The sequence below is a fragment of the Rhincodon typus genome, chromosome 6, assembly GCF_021869965.1.
Source record: "Rhincodon typus isolate 14 chromosome 6, sRhiTyp1.1, whole genome shotgun sequence".
Classification (NCBI taxonomy): Eukaryota; Metazoa; Chordata; class Chondrichthyes; order Orectolobiformes; family Rhincodontidae; genus Rhincodon; species Rhincodon typus.
This window is the reverse complement of record NC_063337.1, coordinates 56,074,951-56,093,712: the sequence shown is the minus strand read 5'-3', so window position 1 is coordinate 56,093,712 and position 18,762 is coordinate 56,074,951. Positions and strand designations below refer to the sequence as shown.

At 37.8% G+C, this 18,762-nt stretch overlaps 1 protein-coding gene across 1 annotated transcript in view; it reads left to right on the top strand.

Moving 5' to 3' along the window:
- Positions 1-18,762, top strand: part of LOC109935037 (disks large homolog 2-like) — an 890,971-nt gene that overhangs the window by 513,138 nt on the left and 359,071 nt on the right. The window contains exon 15 of the mRNA XM_048598394.1: positions 10,177-10,333. Within this exon, the coding sequence (XP_048454351.1) occupies positions 10,177-10,333 (157 nt within the window). The remainder of the gene's footprint in view (positions 1-10,176; positions 10,334-18,762) is intronic.

Here is an 18,762-nt window from a genome sequence, read left to right as displayed (position 1 = left end):
CTCTGCTCCTATGATGCTGCTTGGCCTGCTGTGTTCATCCAGCCCTGCACCTTGTTGTCTCTATATTACAACCTATCTGGTTGTCTCTTTATATATGTTTTCTAATTCACCTTGTTAGTGTTTGGCAGTCACTGCTCTCATCAATTTGACATTACCTGTGTAAGCAGTCAATTTGCCTTAAGCTTCCAAATCTGAAGATATTAATTAGAAAGTATAGGCCCCATATTGATTCCTGGACACTCCATTCGTCACTCTTCTCTCTGGCACTTGCTCATTGACATCATTTCCTATTAAAAGTTAGCTGCTTCCTACTCCTCCTCCTCGCTGAATTTATTATCAGTTTCCAAGATGTAATTTTCATTTCTATTGTTTAAATAACAGCCTTTGATCTGGAACTTTACAAAGTCTTTTTTGGAAATCTAATTGTAGCGCATTGTAAGTCTTTTCCTTTGGAATATAAATTTCTCATAGAATGTCAAAGGTGATTGCACAGGAAGGATTTCCCCCTTCAAAGTGAAACCGATGACAAAGCTATTCACTTTACCGTAAGGAGATTTAATAGATTACAGTTGGTTTAAGGGTAAAAACACTGCCTCTTAATTATACACATTAGGAAGAACCAAGGTTCGATCTTAATTTATCGATGCTAACTCATGTGCTGTGTATTTCCAGCATTTTTATTTTCTTTTGTTTTAGTTACTCAGTATTTTCAATATTTATTTTTATTTCCAAAACTTATTTCTAATTGATGCTGATTGTGTTGATGTGAATGGAGATATCCGCATTGATGCTGACCTCATGGTTTAAGTAAGGTAAAACCAGGGTTACAATCAAGTAGATTCAACATGATTTTATGAAAGGGAAAAACATATTTGACAAATTGATTAGAATTCTTTTGATATAGGAAAGATGGATAAAGGTAAACTTAGCATATGGTATGGTGTATCTGGGTTTTCAGAACGTACTCAATAAGGTACCACATAAAAGGTTACTGCACAAGATTATAGCTCAGGATTTTGTGGGTAATATATTAGCATAGACGGAGGATTGGCTAACTAGCAGGAAACTGCCTGGATAAATGGATCATTTTCAAATTGGCAAATTGTAATTAGAGGATGCCACAGAGGTCAATGCTGGATCTCAACTATTTACAATCCAAATTGATGTTTTGTTTGAAGGAAAGACTGTATTGTAGCTAAATTTGCTCATGATGTATAGATAGATAGGAATGTTAAGTTGTAAGGAGAATTCACGTCTGCTAAGGGATATATAGATCGATCAGGTAAACTGGCAAAACTTTGGCAGATTCAATATATTGTAGAGAAATGTAACTTTGTGAGGAAATATTTAAAAATTTTTTAATGGAGATTAATAATGCTGCAAAAAACAAAAACAAATACAAGCCCAACAAGAAATTACAAAGGCAAATCGAATGCTGGGCTTATACTGCCAGGGATTGGAATGTAGAAGGAAAGTCTGCTATAGTTGTACAAGGTATTGGAGGTATCACAGTTTTGATCTCTTTATTTAAACAAGGGAATATTTGTATTGGAGGTAGTACAAATAAGGTTTACTGGGATGATTCCTGGGTAGAGGGTTTTATATTATAATGAAATATTCAGCAGGCTGGGGTCATACTCTTTGGAATTTCGAAGGAAAATAGATGATGCTGATTAAACATAAGATTCTGAGGTGGTACAACAAGGCAAATGTTGAGAGAATGTTTCCCCTGTTAGTGGAATTTAGAACTAAATGGAACAGTTTCAAAATATGGGCATAACATTTAAATCAGAGATGAAGAGAATTTTTTTCTTTTGGAGGTTTGTTAATCTTTATATGTGGTTACCCCAGCAACAATGGAGGTTGCTGAATCATTAAATATATTCAAAGCTAAGCTGTAAAATACTGATCTACAAGAGAATCAGGGTTATAGTTTGCAGGCAGGAAGGTGAGGTTGAAGCTACAATCAGATCAATCATGATGTCACAACCGTTGAGGTGTTTGCTGTGTAGCGTGTGAAATGTGAGTTAATTTAGCTCATTTAGGACAACATTTTTTACAGTTCATATGATTCCATTTAAAGTAGACCAGCAGTCAAAACTATTGCCTAAGTAGATTTATGGATAGTTTATTACAGGCTGTTAATGAAAATGCCTTAGGGAAAAGAGACCTTACTAGGAAAACCATTACAAGATTAAAATAGGTACAGATAAGATGGAAAGAATACTTTTCAGAAGAAAGATCCAAAAAGTTTCTATGGTATATCATTGGAGTCCGTTGCTTCAATTCTTTCCTGCTGAAGTGAAAAAGTTATGCTTGAGGCTAGATCCAGTTGCACTGGCTCTGTAGTTGAATAGTTGGCATTTTCTTGTGGAGATTGAGTGTTTTTTCAGTGATTTTCTTCTTGGAGTTCTGTACTCTAGATAACTGTACATTCAATTTTTATATTCAGGTCAGGCACCATATTTTGGCACATCCAAAAACCAAAAAGGCTAAACACTGAAGGCCTCTTTGAAAGCGGACACAAACAGATCTGTAGGCATGCTAAATTAGGCCTCTTTAGAGGGGGAAAAAAGGCTTTGCTTGTCCCAAATGGACCTAAAGTGAAGTTCCTCTTTCCAAGGGTCCGAATAAACTTACAAGTAAGTGCATCCACAAACGGAAAACGTCCTTTATCTGAAAACCAGTTGGTCCCAAGATTTTCTGCTAAAGGATTCCTGACCTGTAGTTCCAACTTGCAAAAGTGTCTGTCTCAGGCTTTCCAACTGTGATTAGTCCAGCTCTGGAGCTAAACTCTTCCAGTGTCTTGTAGGTGAAGCAATCAGCTTTTCTAGAGCCTTAGGTATTAACTTGGATGGCTCCCACTTTGTTGTTTGTTCAGGCTAGAAGAAATTTTTGTATCTTAGAAGAACTCATTATGTTGTCCGAGGCGGGATGTATTCTAAATGTCTCCCTTTTGTGATTTGAGGCTGAGACAACACTGTTCAATGTGAATAGAAAACATTCATTGTAACAGACATGTCCCCTGGTTATCTACATCCTAAAGAGGATTTTTAATTGATTTCCAGTCTGCAGATTTTAAAACAGACCTATCCTTTTAACATGTTTTGATACTGTCATAATATATTTGCCCTGAATAGGGAAATATGAATTTTGCAAATATATTCATTTTTACAGAGATATATTGTGAAGAAAAGGGTGAAGAAAATATTCACAAATTCTTCCATACACTGTTCCAGAATATAGGTTCTGCTTTATTTTCCTAATTAGGTTTTGATTTTTAATTCAGTTCATTCATTTCTTCTCTTTTTGCCGGTTGATTATAGTTTGCATTGATCTGAATTCTGGAGCTTTCTACTGGTTGGGAAATTATAAATACAAATGCTCTACAGATAGCCCATTAACTAAAACTCAAGAATTAGTCCTGCTTCCGTATAGAAATCCTCAATTATTTCCTGCTGGCAGTGTATGTAAATACTCAGTACGTTAATCTCCTTTGCCATCTCCTTAGAACCATGAGAAGTAACTTTCCCTTTACACACAAAACCTTGATGGGTTTCTCTGCCTCTCTTTGTATTTGCACAAAGTGTGACAATTTTTTGACTATGGACATGGTCTATTTTGCTACTGGCTTCACTTGCATATGATCAATTTTCTTTATTATTACCAGACTTGCCATAAATAAAATAGCTTGGAGTTGGTCCCATAACTCACCCTTCTACATTTTTGTTCTTAAAAGTTAACGAGGTGCTTTTCCATTTCTCTTCATTCTCTGATCCTTTACAATCCAGGTCCTGTTCCTCTGCCTCCTTTCATGTACTCCCCTGCTGATTCTAACCATGTGGTCCACACCTGCTGCGATTCAGCAATTGTTTGGGTTAATTCATAGCCTCAGCCTTCCTTTTAGATGTACATGTTGAGGTGCATTTTAATTATAGAATCCCTACAGTGTGGAAACAGGCCCTTCGGCCCAACAAGTCCACACCGACCCTCAGAGCATCCCACCCAGACCCACCCCTCATAACCCACCTAATCTACACATCCCTGAACACTGGGCAATTTAGCATGGCCAGTCCACCTAGCCTGCACATCTTTGGACTGTGGAAGGAAACCAGAGCACCGGGAGGAAACCCACGCAGACACGGGGAGAATGTGCAAACTCCACACAGTCACCAGAGGGTGGAATCGAACCTGGGTCCCTGACGCTGTGAGGCAGCAGTGCTAACCACTGAGCCACTGTGCCGCCCCTAATATTGTAGGGGAGACAATTTCTGAACTTTTCTAACAACACCAATTCTCTATTCCCTTTTTAATAGATTGTGCCCATTGCTTGAATATAATTCCACATGTGTTGGTATGAGTTTCTTACATACATTTGAGAATTGCTGGTGAGATGCTTCTGAAATAAGTTCATAGGCAATAAGCATTGCCTCCTGTTTGTAATCAACAGTCACTTCGGGTGACATGGTGGAAATCATGGACATTTCCTTCCAACTGACCATAGAACGTCACTATTCCCACTGCTTGGGTGGGGGCAGGGGTGGGGGTTGGTGGTGGGCAGTGGTAACTGTTCTGTCACATTTTCAGGGCAGTAAAGAAAGATTCTACGTCTCCTGAATTTGGGAACAAATTGGAGAATTTTAGTGCTTTGAAGCCTGTTTCGATATTATGATGGTTTTGGTTGTTAGTTAGCAATGCTCACATCCTATGAGTGAATAAAAAAATTGGGCATAATGAAATTTTCTTTGGCAGCTTCAAGCTCAATCTAGTTATTATCTGTCTGTGCTTGCTACTCAAATTCCAACATCTGTATGTTGAAATCCTGGTCCCTATTGTAACCTGTTACTTAGCCATATATTTCTGACCTTGAAACTGTAGCTCCTTTCCTCTGGCTAATCTTTCTTCTCTCTGAGCTTGAATTTCTAACTGTTCCTTCTTTCTGAGTTTGCCGTTCTAACTCCTCTTCTCTGACACTAAACTGCAGCTCCTATTCCAGTTTCTGCAGCTCTGTTTGCTTAAAGTGACCAAGTCAGGTTCCAGTTCAACTTCTACTATTTACTCCATTTCTTAACTGAATCTGAAATTGTTCAGCCAATATTCTCAAGAACTGCTTCTGTCTCACTGGAGATCCAAATACCTAGAAATGGCTTTTAAATGGTCCAAATCTAAGCTCTGTAACTTCTGCCAAACTAAATGTTCCCGATCAATAAGTTCTTGGGCAAATGTCATTATCTTAAAATATTTTAGTACATTTACAAAACAAACAATCACTACTGTAACCCTGATTTAGTTTCAATTCATTTGATTCTGATGCTTACCCTCTACTTACAACTTTTAAGTAGTTTAAACTCTACTTGTTTCACAATGGACTAAATCCCAGCTTTATTTCAAATTTTGCTTTGACTCATTTTGAAATGGATACAGTCGCAGACATGAGACCCCAGTTGTCACTGGCCATGTGACACACATGTCTGCCGGTTGCAATAAATAATCCTTTTGGAAGAGAGTATAGGCCAAATGGCCTTCTCTTGATCCCGCTTCTGATATTCTTGAGTTCCCACAATTCTTGCTTCTGATCATTATCCACTGATTTCTACTAAAAGTGGCTGTGTAAGAAAGACAGATGAGGTCAACATTGTGCTAAGCTGTGACATTTTGCACGGCACCACTGTGGTGCAAAACCGGAAACAGGACTACCCATCACGACAGACTGGACGATATAAATTCAGAGCGGGACAGAACAACAATGCTTCAGTGGAGGCTAGAGAGCACTGAAGATGTCACCTAGAAGGGAGACAAAACAATTGCATAAAAACCAGTCAGCTTGGCGAACCAACCAACAACTCCAACATTTTGTACAATTGACTAGCCTGTCCACACTGACCTTCAGGCCAATTATCACAGCCTGTGGAACCATATCCATATAATGATAAATAACTTCTGGATAACAAGGGAGAATCAACATTAGGGAGAAAAAATGGTCACTTGAAAACATTAATTGTTCAGTTCATTCTGACAGCTAATTGGTTCCTTTTTAAAATTCAATGTGAATAATTTCAATATAAAAACATAGAAATCAGCAACATTCAGCACCTTGAACCTGCTTTGTTGTTCACTAAGATCGTATTTTATCTGATTATGGCCTTAATTCCACAGTCCTTTCTATCTCCTATAACCTACGACTCTCTTGTTAGTAAGAATTTATCACCTCTGACTTAAAAACATTCAATAACTCAACCTACTCAGCACTTTGGGGAAGAATATTCCAAAGACTCATGACCCTCACAGAGACTTTTCCCCATTGTTATCTTAAAGGAAGATGCCTTATTTTTAGTTTTTTTTTTTAGTCAGCCTGTCCAGGGATGCCATGACATACCCTGGAGCAGTCATATCCTGTAGTTATAGTTTCCTCCGCAGGGAAAGTATCCTTTCAGCATCTTCCCTGTCAAGTCTTCTCAGGATCTTGTATGTCTCAGTAGTTTCACCTCTTTGAAACTCCAGTGTACACAAACGCAGCTTGTCTAATCTTTCTCCATAAGGTAATTCCCACCACACACTTCCCCCCAACATCTATTCTAGATATCAGTAGGTGAACCTTTATATTCTTTCTTATTAGGCAAACCAAAATTGTGCACAGTACTCCATACATCATCTCAGCAGTGCGCATATAAATGTGGAAAAGAATCCCAACTTTTATATTCCATAGTTGGCAACATTCCATTTGCCTTCCTAATTAATTGTTGCATACTAATTTTCTATGACTTCTGTACCAGGATACCGAGATCCCTCTTTACCTCAGAGTTCTGCAATCTCATGCAATTTAAGTAATAGTTTGATTTTCTATTCTTCCTGCCAAAGTGGGCATTTTCCACATTTCCTACATTATACTCCATTTGTCAAATTTTTGCCCCCTTACTTAATCTAGCCATATCCTATTGCAGACTCCTTCTGTGAGACCACAAGACATAGAAGTACAGCACTATACTGATTCCTGTGGCAGACCATTATTTACAGATTGCCATTCTGAAAATGCTCCCCTTATGCCGAATGTCTGTCTTCTGTATGTTAGCCAGTCCTCTACCCATAGTCAGCATGACTGTGACACTTTGGTTCTTTATGAAGTAGCCTAATGTATGATGCCTTATTAAACATCTTCTGAAAGTATAAATATATTGCATCCATTGCATCCCCTTTATACATCCTACTTATGATCTCTTCAAAGAATTGTAGTAAATCTATCAGGCATGATTTCCTCTTCAAAAAGCCATGCCGACACTGCTTGGTCATGTTATGTATTTCTAAATACTCTGCTATTACATCCTTTAATAATGGACTGCAACATTTTCCTAATAGAAGATGTTAAGCTATCTGGCCTTTAGTTACCTGTCTTAGCTCTCCTTCCCTTTTTGTCTCCTCTTTACATATTACATTCCTGACTATCTTTATGTTTTTACTAATCGTTATTATATTTGTTTCCTTAATCCAAATCATTAACATAAAGCTCAGAATATTAAATTTCATTGTCAAATTTATACTCCTCTAATTCTAGTGCTAATGAGCATGTTGAGATAAGAATGGTAACAAAACTGTTTGGCCAGCCGTAATCTCAGAAGAGTGGAAGCAAAATAAATTTGAGAATAAACTTTAAATATGCACACAGGATTTTAAATAAAGTACTGAAAAAATCTTTCATAGGTAACATAAAATACAGTTTTGTTATTATGATTGGAGAAATTAACATAAAATTATAAAGCCTAAAATTCTTAATGCTCATTGTGAATATAAAGCAATATGCAGGCTGTTTGTTTGACTTAATTTCCCATGCAAGTTTTCAGAGAGTTATTAAAAGAAATAAATTAAATGCATGAACACGTGAAGTGGTACAAAATGAATGAAAAGTATTTGATTGAAATTTCTTTTGGCATCCTGATGGTTTTTGCTGGGTTATTTGATCCCTGTCAGTGCAGCAGATGGGTCTACAGTTGCTTTCAGCTCCTTCGGCGAGGGAATAGATAACTTACAATTGTTTACACTCTTGATTGTTATTCCGTGGTTTTTACTGTGGTTCTAAGTGTCAAATGAAGACTTGATTTGATTTATTGTTGTTAAACAAGAACACATTCAACTATGATGTCCTCCACAGTCAAATGAAGAGTGGACATTCAAGTATGAATCTTAGTGGTGGGCACTGCAAGTAAAATCACAGCTAAGCAAGACCTAGCCCTTGTAGCTGAGAAATGGATATAGGCAAAAAGTTGCATTTTAACAAAGGAACAGTGCACCTATCCTTGTCCAAACAAATTAAATCATGTTTGATCCATGGATTTCATATTACAAACCTCAAACAGCAAGACAATGTATAATACCTAGTTCATAGCTCAATAAAATTAAAGATGTTGAAATATAACTGAAGGCAAGCAGATGTGATTAAATATTGCTTCCATCTGTTTTTGAGCATAGTTCTTTTTATGTGGATGAAATATATATTAATATATTTATACATATAGTTGTATTAGGTTTACTTCTGACTAATGTATACTTCTTATAAGAAATCAGACATGATTTTCTATATCATGAACAAAAACAAAGTTACTGGAAAAGTTCAACAGAACTGGTTCTGAGGAAGGGTCACCGGACCCAAAAGGTTAACGCTGTTTTTTCCTCTGGTTCTGAGGAAGGGTCACCGGACCCGAAACATTAACTGTGTTTTTTCCTCCAGTTCTGAGGAAGGGTCATCGGACCCGAAACGTTAACTCTGCTCTTTTCTCCGCAGATGCTGCCAGACCAGCTGAGCTTTTCCAGCAACTTTGTTTTTGTTCCTTATTCACAGCATCCACAGTTCTTTCAGTTTTTATAATTTTCTATATTTCCAGCTACATGCCATTCAAGGGAAAACAAACATGAAACGGAATGAATGAATTAATCCCTGAAACTAAACATGGGAATTGCGCAAATTACCCATATCTATTGGCTGCAACGCAAGCACCATATGAATGATTTCAGCATGAGATAACATTAAATGCATTGTTGATGAGCATGGGACCAATATTTTGATTACCTACCACTAGTTAAAGCTAATTTAACCTCTGAAACTGATGTTGCAATGTGGTTGAAACGTTGTGGGAGCTAAACCTGACCTTATAACACCAGAAGGATGGCACAACGTGGAAGAATGCAGGCTCTAAAGATTTTGAACATAAGAATACAAGAACAAAAAAAAGGACAGCAGTTGACCACCCCTTCCACAAGCCTGCTGTCTCTTTCAATTTGATCATGGCTGATTTACCTTGATTTCACCTTCCTGTACTGTTCCCATAATACTTGATTCCCTTAGTAACCAAAGGCCTCTTGATCCCTGCCTTTAATATACTGTGGTTGGAGCTTCCACTGCTTGCCGAGACAGCAAATTTCAAGGATTCACAACCATCTTTTAAATAAAGAAATTTCACCTCAAATTAATTCTAAATACTAGGGCTCTGGACTGTGGCTATGACCACTGGTTCTCTACCTCCTACTTGGGGAAATGTTCTCCCAGCATCAACCTGGAAAACTGAAGATTTTGAAAGGCTGGAATGTCATCACAGATTTGGGCAGAATAGAGACGATTCATTGACAATTATGAGAAAAAAATTGAGTGCAGTGTACACTTTGCAAATTTAAAAATGTTTTGTTCAGTGCTTGCTGGGAAACTACTTGACCTATTTTCAAATTTAAGGTGACGTTAGGGTGAACATTTTCAAGTTTAACTGAACAATTATAAGAATAACACAGCAGTTAAAAATGTAAGGTTTCATCTCTTCACCCATCTTATCCATTGAAACTGAAAAAGATTTTTCAAATTAGGAATGATTTCACTAAAATCTAATTTGACTTGAATTTTTCTTTATTTTTGCCAACTGTTCTTACTCCTGAAACTTCTCCAGTTAATCAACTATTTGTTTTTGTATAACTTAATGATTGGCATTTACAAAATGCAGACATCATAAATCATTTAACAATTTAAAATCTTTCAGAAATTGGAAACAGAATGATTAATTCTTTAATGATGCAATATTTGTGGCCAGTTTGTTTGGTGTGTAAATCACTGGCACCAATCATGTTTTTAACAAACACATTAAAAGTGAAGAAAATAGCTTTAAAATCCCTGACTTTCATATTACTTTTTTATATTTACAGGGAACCAAGAAAATTTGTGCTTCACAGGGGATCTGGTGGATTAGGCTTCAACATTGTTGGGGGTGAAGATGGTGAAGGAATATTCATTTCGTTTATCCTGGCAGGTGGACCAGCAGATCTCAGTGGGGAGCTGCGAAGAGGTGACCAAATTCTATCAGTAAGTTTTTGTATTTTGGTGCAGTGATGTTTAAAAGCTCCTGCTTTGTGATTATTGATGAAGTGCATCCATTGTATGATATGAACAGGAATGTTGCAGAAACCATGCACAAGGAAAGAACTTTGAATAAGAGAGTGATTAGTGCCCAACTCTCAAACCACGAAACCAAAATTGATGAGCAAGAGTACCATTCAAAATTGCTTGTGATTGGCATGTGACCAGTATGCTGCATACGGCAATCGCACTTCAAGAAGCAAGAGTGAGACATCAAGAACTGCAGACGCTGGAGTCAGAGATAACACAGTGTGGAGCTGGAGGAACACAGCAGGCCAGACAGCATCAGAGGAGCAGGAAAGACGTTTCGGGTCGGACTCTTCTTTAGAGAAGGGGTCCCTTCTGAAGAAGGGTCCAGACTCAAAACGTCAACTTTCCTGCTCCTCTGATGCCGCCTTACCTACTATGTTCCTCCAGCTTCACACTGTGTTATCAAGAAGAAATGCAATTATCATTGGGAAGGTGAAATTTAAGCAGCAGTGTACCCAAAACCATAGTGTGTCAGGATAGCCAGGAAGGAAATATGGATGGAACAAATTAAAAGCTTCAGACTGCAGCCTGCAGTTTTAATAAATTCATAAGTTCATAAGAAATAGGGGCAGAATTAAGTCATTTTGCCCATCGTGTCAGCTCGACCATTTGATCATGGCTGATATGCTCCCCGCCCCCATTTTCCTGCCTTCTTCCCATAAACCTTCAACCCATTACCAATTAAACATCTATCTAACTCCTGTTTAAATTTACACACTATCCCAGAATCCACCGCATTTTGGGGTAGTGAATTCCACAGATTCATCACTCTTTGAAAGAAATAGTTTCTCCTCAGTTCTGTTTTAGATTTGCTTCCCCTTATTCTTAGACTATGACCTCTCATTCTAGAATGCCCCATAAGAGGGAGCACCCACTCCATGTCTCTTTTATCTATACCCTTTATCATCTTGAATACCTCAATTAGATCTCCCCTCATTCTTCTAAATTCCAGACAGTATAGACCTAAGCTGTTCAATTCCTCTTCATACAACAAACCCCTCATCTCTGGGATCAATCTAGTGAACCTCCTTTGAACTGCCTCCAATGCACCACACCTCAAATAAGAGGACCAAAACTGTGCACAGTACTTCAGGTGCATTCTCAGTAATGCCTTGTATAATTGCACTAATACTTCCTTACCTTTATATTCTATTTCTTTAGCTATATAAGCCAACATTCCATTTGCTTTCTTTATTAACTGCTGCACCTGCATGCTAGTTTTCTGTGATTCATGAACAAGGACACCCAGATCCCTCTGCACCAGAGTACCCCGAAGTCTCTCCCCACTTAGATGGTAGGTCGCCTTCCTATTTTTCCAACCAAAATGCATGACCTCATACCTATCCACATTAAACTCCATCTGCTTCATTTTGGTCCACTTTCCTAACCTATCTATATCCATTTGTAAGGTTCTTATTTCCTAATTGCAATTTACTGTCCTGCGTATTTTTGTGTCGTCTGCAAATTTGGCCAAAGAGCCTTCTATCCCTGTATCCAAGTCATTAATGTAGACGGTAAATAACTGCGGCCAAGGACCAAACCCTTTGCCCTCCACTTGTAACTTCTTGCCATCTAGAAAAAAAAGCATTTATTCCGACTCTCTGTCTTTAGACCAACAGCCAATCGCCTATCCCAAGCTAATAAACTATCCCTAATCCCCAATCTTGTGAATTAATTGTTAATTAATTAATTAGCCTTTTATGCGGCACCTTATCAAATGACTTCTGGAAATCCGGATATATTACATCTACAGGATTCCAATTATCCACTTTGCTTGTTACATCTTTGAAGAATTCTAGCAAATTAGTCATACATGATTTGCCCTTCATAAGACTGTGCTGACTCTGATGGATAGCGTTTCAACTTTCCAAATTTCCTGATATTGCTTCCTTGATAATTGATTCTAACACTTTGCCAACAACAGATGTTAAGATAACTGGTCTGTACTTTCCCACATATTGCCTCCCCCCCGGCCTTTTTGAATAGGATTGTTACATTTGCATTTTACCAGTCCACTGGAACCTTTCCCATGTCCAGGGAATTTTGGAATATTGTGACCAATGGATCCACTATCTCTGCTGCCACTTCCTTTAATACCCTAGGACGTAGGTCATCAGATCTGGGGGACTTATCTGTCCTCAATCCTAATAGTTTGAGTACCTATTCCCTATCGATGTTGATTTTTCTAAGTTCTACCCCTTCTTTTGCCTCTGACTTGCCCATTCTAATAGAAATGGTACTATTGTCCTCCACTGTGAAAACTGAGCCAAAGTATTGATTTAGCATCTCAGCTATTTCAGTGTTCCCCACTATTAATTCTCTGGTTTCATCTTCTAAGGGACCAACATTCACTTTAGTGACTACCTTCCACTTTATATACCTATAGAAGCTTTTGCTGTCCTTTTTAATATTTTGTGCTAGTTTTCTTTCCTAGTTTATTTTAACTCTTTTTTATTAATTTTTTAGTATCCCTATGTTTATGTTTGAAAATTTCCCAATCTTCCAGCCTGCCACTGGCCTTTGCAATCTGGAATCCCTTAGTTTTTGACTTTATATTGACCTTGACTTCCTTGTTTAGCCTTGGATGTTTTTTACTCCCTTACCCTCTTTCTTCCTCACTGGTACATATTTTAATTGAATGTGGTACTGAACTATTCTGGAAGCAGTCTAAGCTACACTACATCAACCAATTTTGGGAACAGAGCTGAAATTAACATTGGGTTCCCAATTTTCAGAGAAATAGAGTTGTGACCTAGACCATTATGGGATACCAAATCAACATTACGTATGGTATGCTCTGGTGGATAAATCCCTGCATAGTGCAGTAAATGTTATTTGCCTGAAAAATAGCTTATTCTATCCGTCTTAAGTTGTGCTTTGAATAATTATCTGTGCATTACATTTAAATTTCGTAATATGTAAATGTATATAGAAGTATGTGACCTTAAAATGTTTTATTATATTAAAAGAGCCTTATAAATGTAAATCATTATTGTCATCGATACATAATAAAAGTACCAAGTAAATCTCAAAGTGCACATCCAGTTCAGTGTTTAAACTGACAGAAAATCACAAAAAATGCTACACGTAAGTAAGGACCCTGAAGTTTAAATATTGATTGCAATCATCCTTCATAAATGTTTAAAATTACTACATGGCTTATTCTTTTCTGTGCTAGCACCAAATATTGTGTTGCAGTTTGGCACTTTAGTTAGATTGAACTTTTTGTCAAATGCTGAATGAAGGAATTCAGATATTGGATCATTGTATGATTTTTAAAATTCTGATCTTTTACATTCAGATGAAGTAAATAATATGAGGAGTGAGAGTTGGAAACATATAATTCTCATACACCTAATTGTTCCTGTTTTTGACAAGAATCGATTTTCTCATGTCAGTGTTAATTTAAAGACACCAGTTTTGCAGACCTCAAAGAGAATGATGCAATAATAAAGATGACAGATTACATTTAGGAAGTGGAGATGTTTTTCTATTTGTCACAAAGTTAGATTTATTTGATTGTTGTATTTTGTCCTTATTTTTGCATTAATATGATTTGAAAGTGATACAGAAGCTCCAAAACTTACAGTAAAATAGCACACACAAAATGTTCTCTTTTTGATTTTTTTACTTCCTGTGTTCAGGATTATGACATCTGTTTTGAAGACACTGTCAGTGAGACCTTTTATCAAGATTGAATTTCAGCTGTGTATTCAGATATAAATTTGTTTGCACTATAAAATATCTATGTACATTTTTGCATAGGCTTTAGTTGCTACTTAGGCAAATTGTTTATCTTCCTACTCCGTCTATATGAAAACAAAATATAAATGAGCTAGAGGCAATGTTTTGTTAATACCCATGGAAAAATGAAAGCAACTCATTGAAGCTGTAAGTAGTGAGAACTGCCTGCCTTTAGCTCCCAGTTCTCATAATTGAAAGTTACAGAACAAATAATATTGTGTTTAAATATATATTACATAGTAGGCTTCTAGGCAGACTGAATTTACTACGTTGACAGAATTTGAAAAAAACCCTCAAATCATTTTTTTCTCTCTTAGTAATTCTGAATGCTGCCAGAAGAGGGCAGTATCCAATCAAACATGAATTTCATGTATTTCTTTATATGATTGTTTGCTTTCATGGGTAACAGAAATTCTTGGCATTCTGCGTTAACAGCAATTTACATTTCACACAACACTATTATTATAGGAAAACACCCCTAGGTGCCTCACAGAAGTGTAATAACACATAAATTGACAATGAAACAAGAAAGAGATATTGAGGATGAGGGGATGGGGAGGTAGATGGGGTGGTAACAAAAGGCTTTGTCAAAGATGTAGATTTTAAGGTCTTAATGGACAAGAAACCAGATGAGAGGGACTAAGTAATAGGGAGCAAATTCCAAAGCTTAGGCACAGCCTGTAGAAGTGAGGTGAAGGGATTGCAAAATAGGCCAGAATTGCAACAGCCCAGAGTTATAGGGCTGGAGGAGTTCCTATATGCAGGCCATATAGGAAGTTGAAATATGAAGAATAAACTTCTACTTTGGAGATATTGGGGGATCAAGAGCCAAAGTAGATCAGTGTCTACTAGGGTGATGCATGAGCAGGACTAAATGTGATTTTGAATATGGACAGTAAAGGTTAGGGTGAGAAGAAGTTATTGGAGGGTGCTCGATACCAGGCCATCCAGAAGGCTATTAGCATGGTTGTCTGGAAATGAGAATAAAAATGATAATTTTACAGATGGGTTGAGGAAGAGCTAGAGATATTCCAAGGTTGTAAATAAGCAAGCTTTTCGATGTAAAGGATGTGGTGTAGAAAGCACTGCACAGTCAAATAGGACAAAAAATTAATACTGGGATATGGATACAAATATAACAAGCTTCACTATCCAGGAAATCTGATGGTTTGGCATCTGCTTCAACCACCATACCCCAATATCTGCTCAGAGATGCAATTAGCTCTCTTCTCTGCAGTCTTGGACAGTGTTAACAAAACAATGCAAAATGTCCTAATACTAACTCATAAGCTACTATCAATGGTCCATTACACCCTACCTTTAAAGTTAAGTTTCTGGATGGGCCTGTGTCAGTAAGATTTGAAAGTAAGCAATGTTAACACCTAAATGTTATATCGTGTTTGGGAGGATAATGTGAGAAAATTTGCTACGATCCACAGAGAGAGCCCCCACAGTGAAACTTGTTAAAAATGACACATGGCTGAGTTTTGGTAAGATTCAGCCTCTTTTGTATAAATTTCCCAGATTGTTTGCACAACCTCTGAATTAAGTTTGGTGGATAAATTTGTTGTACGTTCATGTAAAGGGACCCATTACGAATGAACTGAACACACTGATTGCCAAGATTTAATTCAGTAATGGGTTGATATAGATTTCCTCTCCCCAAATCTTAGATGCAGAAAGGCATGTGTTCAAAAGGGCTGAGTAGCTAGAGTGATCTTCCCATTTGAGATACCCCTACTTCGTAAGTCACTACACCAAGAGGAGTAGTAGCAGAGATAAGATAGTCTATCAATGAGACACAATAGCTGTAGGCAGCACCCGCCTTGTTACTATCCCAATTGGTGGTGACATATTTGTGGTTAATTTTTAGCATAAGTTCTCATTAACAAAATTGGTGTACAAATTAACAGAAATTTTTGCAGAATTTCTAAGAAAATTTGCAGCTAATGTATCATGTTGATCATAGTTTTGAATAAAAGGATGCTTTGGGATAAAGAATGGAAATTGTTGGATTATTAGGTGTCTGGTAAGAGAAACAGTAAAAATGCAGAATTGTAATGATTGGTCCTTCATTTATTATGGAAGGTTAATAAAAGATCAGGAACACAAAAGCTAGTGGAGTAGGCTTTGTTAGTCGATTATCTCTGTAGATTTAAATAGCTGACCAGTCATTTGTAATGGGGGATTCTGGTACACTTGAAAACATATGCCATTTAAACGTAGAATTCAGTTGGTTTATTCAGTCTTCTTGGTACGCTAAGTTATTTTCTTCCTTTAATTTTCTCCCTACCGTCCCTCCTCTGCCCACTCATCTACTTCTGTGTCCCAATTGGCCGGATTCTATATTGCCATAACTTCACAATTCCTCATCAAACTCTTCCTAAGACTCCTTCCAGAACTTTCTGTTAGTGTTGTGGGTGTCTCTACAGCCCGAGGACTACAATCTTCTCAGATTAATGATCTTATATCAGTTTGTTCTTGGTGTAATCCTGCGTGATCTTTTTAGGTTAAAAAAGGTTATTAACTCTAGTTTTTCATTAACTTTAGGCAATTTAATTCAATAATAGAAGTAAAGTTTTCCCAGAGAGAAAATAATGTCTTCTTGTTCAACCTTATTCTGGTGAACAGAACTCAAATGATATGATGATCATTTCCTGGTCCTGAGAGTTGAGAACTTTATAGCCACTTGTTCACCTCCGCCATCGCCTTCAACATTCATTCCTTCATTGCTTAATTGCAGCAGCAAGATACACTGCAGAAACTCATTAAGGCTCCTTCAACAGCACACTGAATTGAATTAGCTTTATTGTCACATTTACTCAAATTAGTACAGTGTAAAGTTTGTAAGCCGTCACTTACAGCGCCATCTTAGGTACAGCTTCTTCAATTACAAGATTAGTGACATTGTAACAATGTCACCAACATGGCACCATTTTAGGTACAGGGTACCTAAAATACAATCCTTAGTTACAGATTAGACCTAATCCACAAAGTCTACCACCTGGAAAGACAAGGGCAGAAGATGCATGGGAACAACACTACCTCTAGGTTCCCCTTCCAGCTACATACCGTCTTGACATGGAGCTGTATTGCCATACCTTTACAGTTGTTTGTTAAAATTCCTGGAACTCCTTCCAGGATTCCTTCACAATGCTGTGGGGGTCCCTACAGTCAAAGGATTACAATGATTCAAGAACTCAACTCACCATCACCTTTGCCAGTGCAATTAGACATGGACAATAGCCCAAGCTTTGTGCACATCCCGTGCATGAATAAAAAATAATCCTATTGTTATAATGGACCATCAATGTTCAAGTTTCGTCATTTGACTTTCATACCTAAGGCTTTCTTGGACTAAAAATAGTTTTGAAAAGCATACTACTGACCTGGTTAGAGACAAAAAAAACTGCAGATGCTGGAATCCAAGGTAGACAGGCTGAAAGTATACAGCAGGCCAGGCAGCATCTGGAGGAAAGGAGAAAGTTCTCAACTCCCAGGACCAGGACATGATTATCACATTACTTGAGTTCTGTTACTGAAATATGGTTTATTTGCAAGTTTCAAGTTTGGATCCTACAATTTTTTTGAACTGAGCACACTGCAGATAGCTAATCATTTCAAAGTTATCATGCAAGTGTAAATAAAACAACAGATGTGAAGTCATTAATGCCTCACTGAGTTTCATTGCTTCTTGATTGTAGCGAAAGCCATTTCCACATCTTCCAAGTGAATTGCCTGGGTGTCTCGGGTGATCAAAGCAACCAGGTCAATTGTATAAGGTAGACAGACAGGAGGCTGGAAGAACACAGCAGGCCAGGCAGCATCAGGGGGAACGGAGAAGTCAACATTTTGGGTATTAGGGTCTTGGCATCCTACAGTGATCCTGGGGGAAGAAAGCATCACCCCATCCATCAGGATCCTGAGGTCCCTGTCCTCAAATCCTGTTGCCAATTTCTCCTTATCTGCCACGCTCTCCAGTGGGCATGTTTACAATTGTGCAGTTCAGCTTCAGAATAGCAGTGCTTGTCTGGTGAGCAACGGTGTTTCGAAGATGCATCTGGTGCCAATGATGTCAGTCTATTTTGGGATATTAGGCCATTGGCAAGTTCTTCACGCTGCAGTGAGCAGTAGAATTGGGCTAGCATCAGACAAAAAAGGCACCTGGGGACACGATAGATACTTAACGAGATGTGTTTGAAACTGTAGCTGGAGAATACTTCTGGGCCCCACAGACACAAACCCTCCCTGTAACTCAATGAAAATGACACTTAGCCAAAAAAGTGGTAAGATTCAGCCTAAGGCCTTTAGCTTTGTCCTTTTATTATTTTTGTAGCCTCTAGAATTATTCGTTGAATTTGTATTCTCGACACATTTTCTAAGGATCTGTTTACTATTTCCCATCTAATACCTCTCTTGCCTTATCTCTAATCCTTGATTTACACATCTTCCCAAATGTGATCTCTTACCCTACATCTTAATTTAATCAGAGATAGTAGGAACTGCAGATGCTGGAGAATTCGAGACAACAAGGTGCAGGGCTGGACGAACACAGCAGGCCAAGCAGCATCATAGGAGCAGAAAGGCTGACGTTTCGGGCC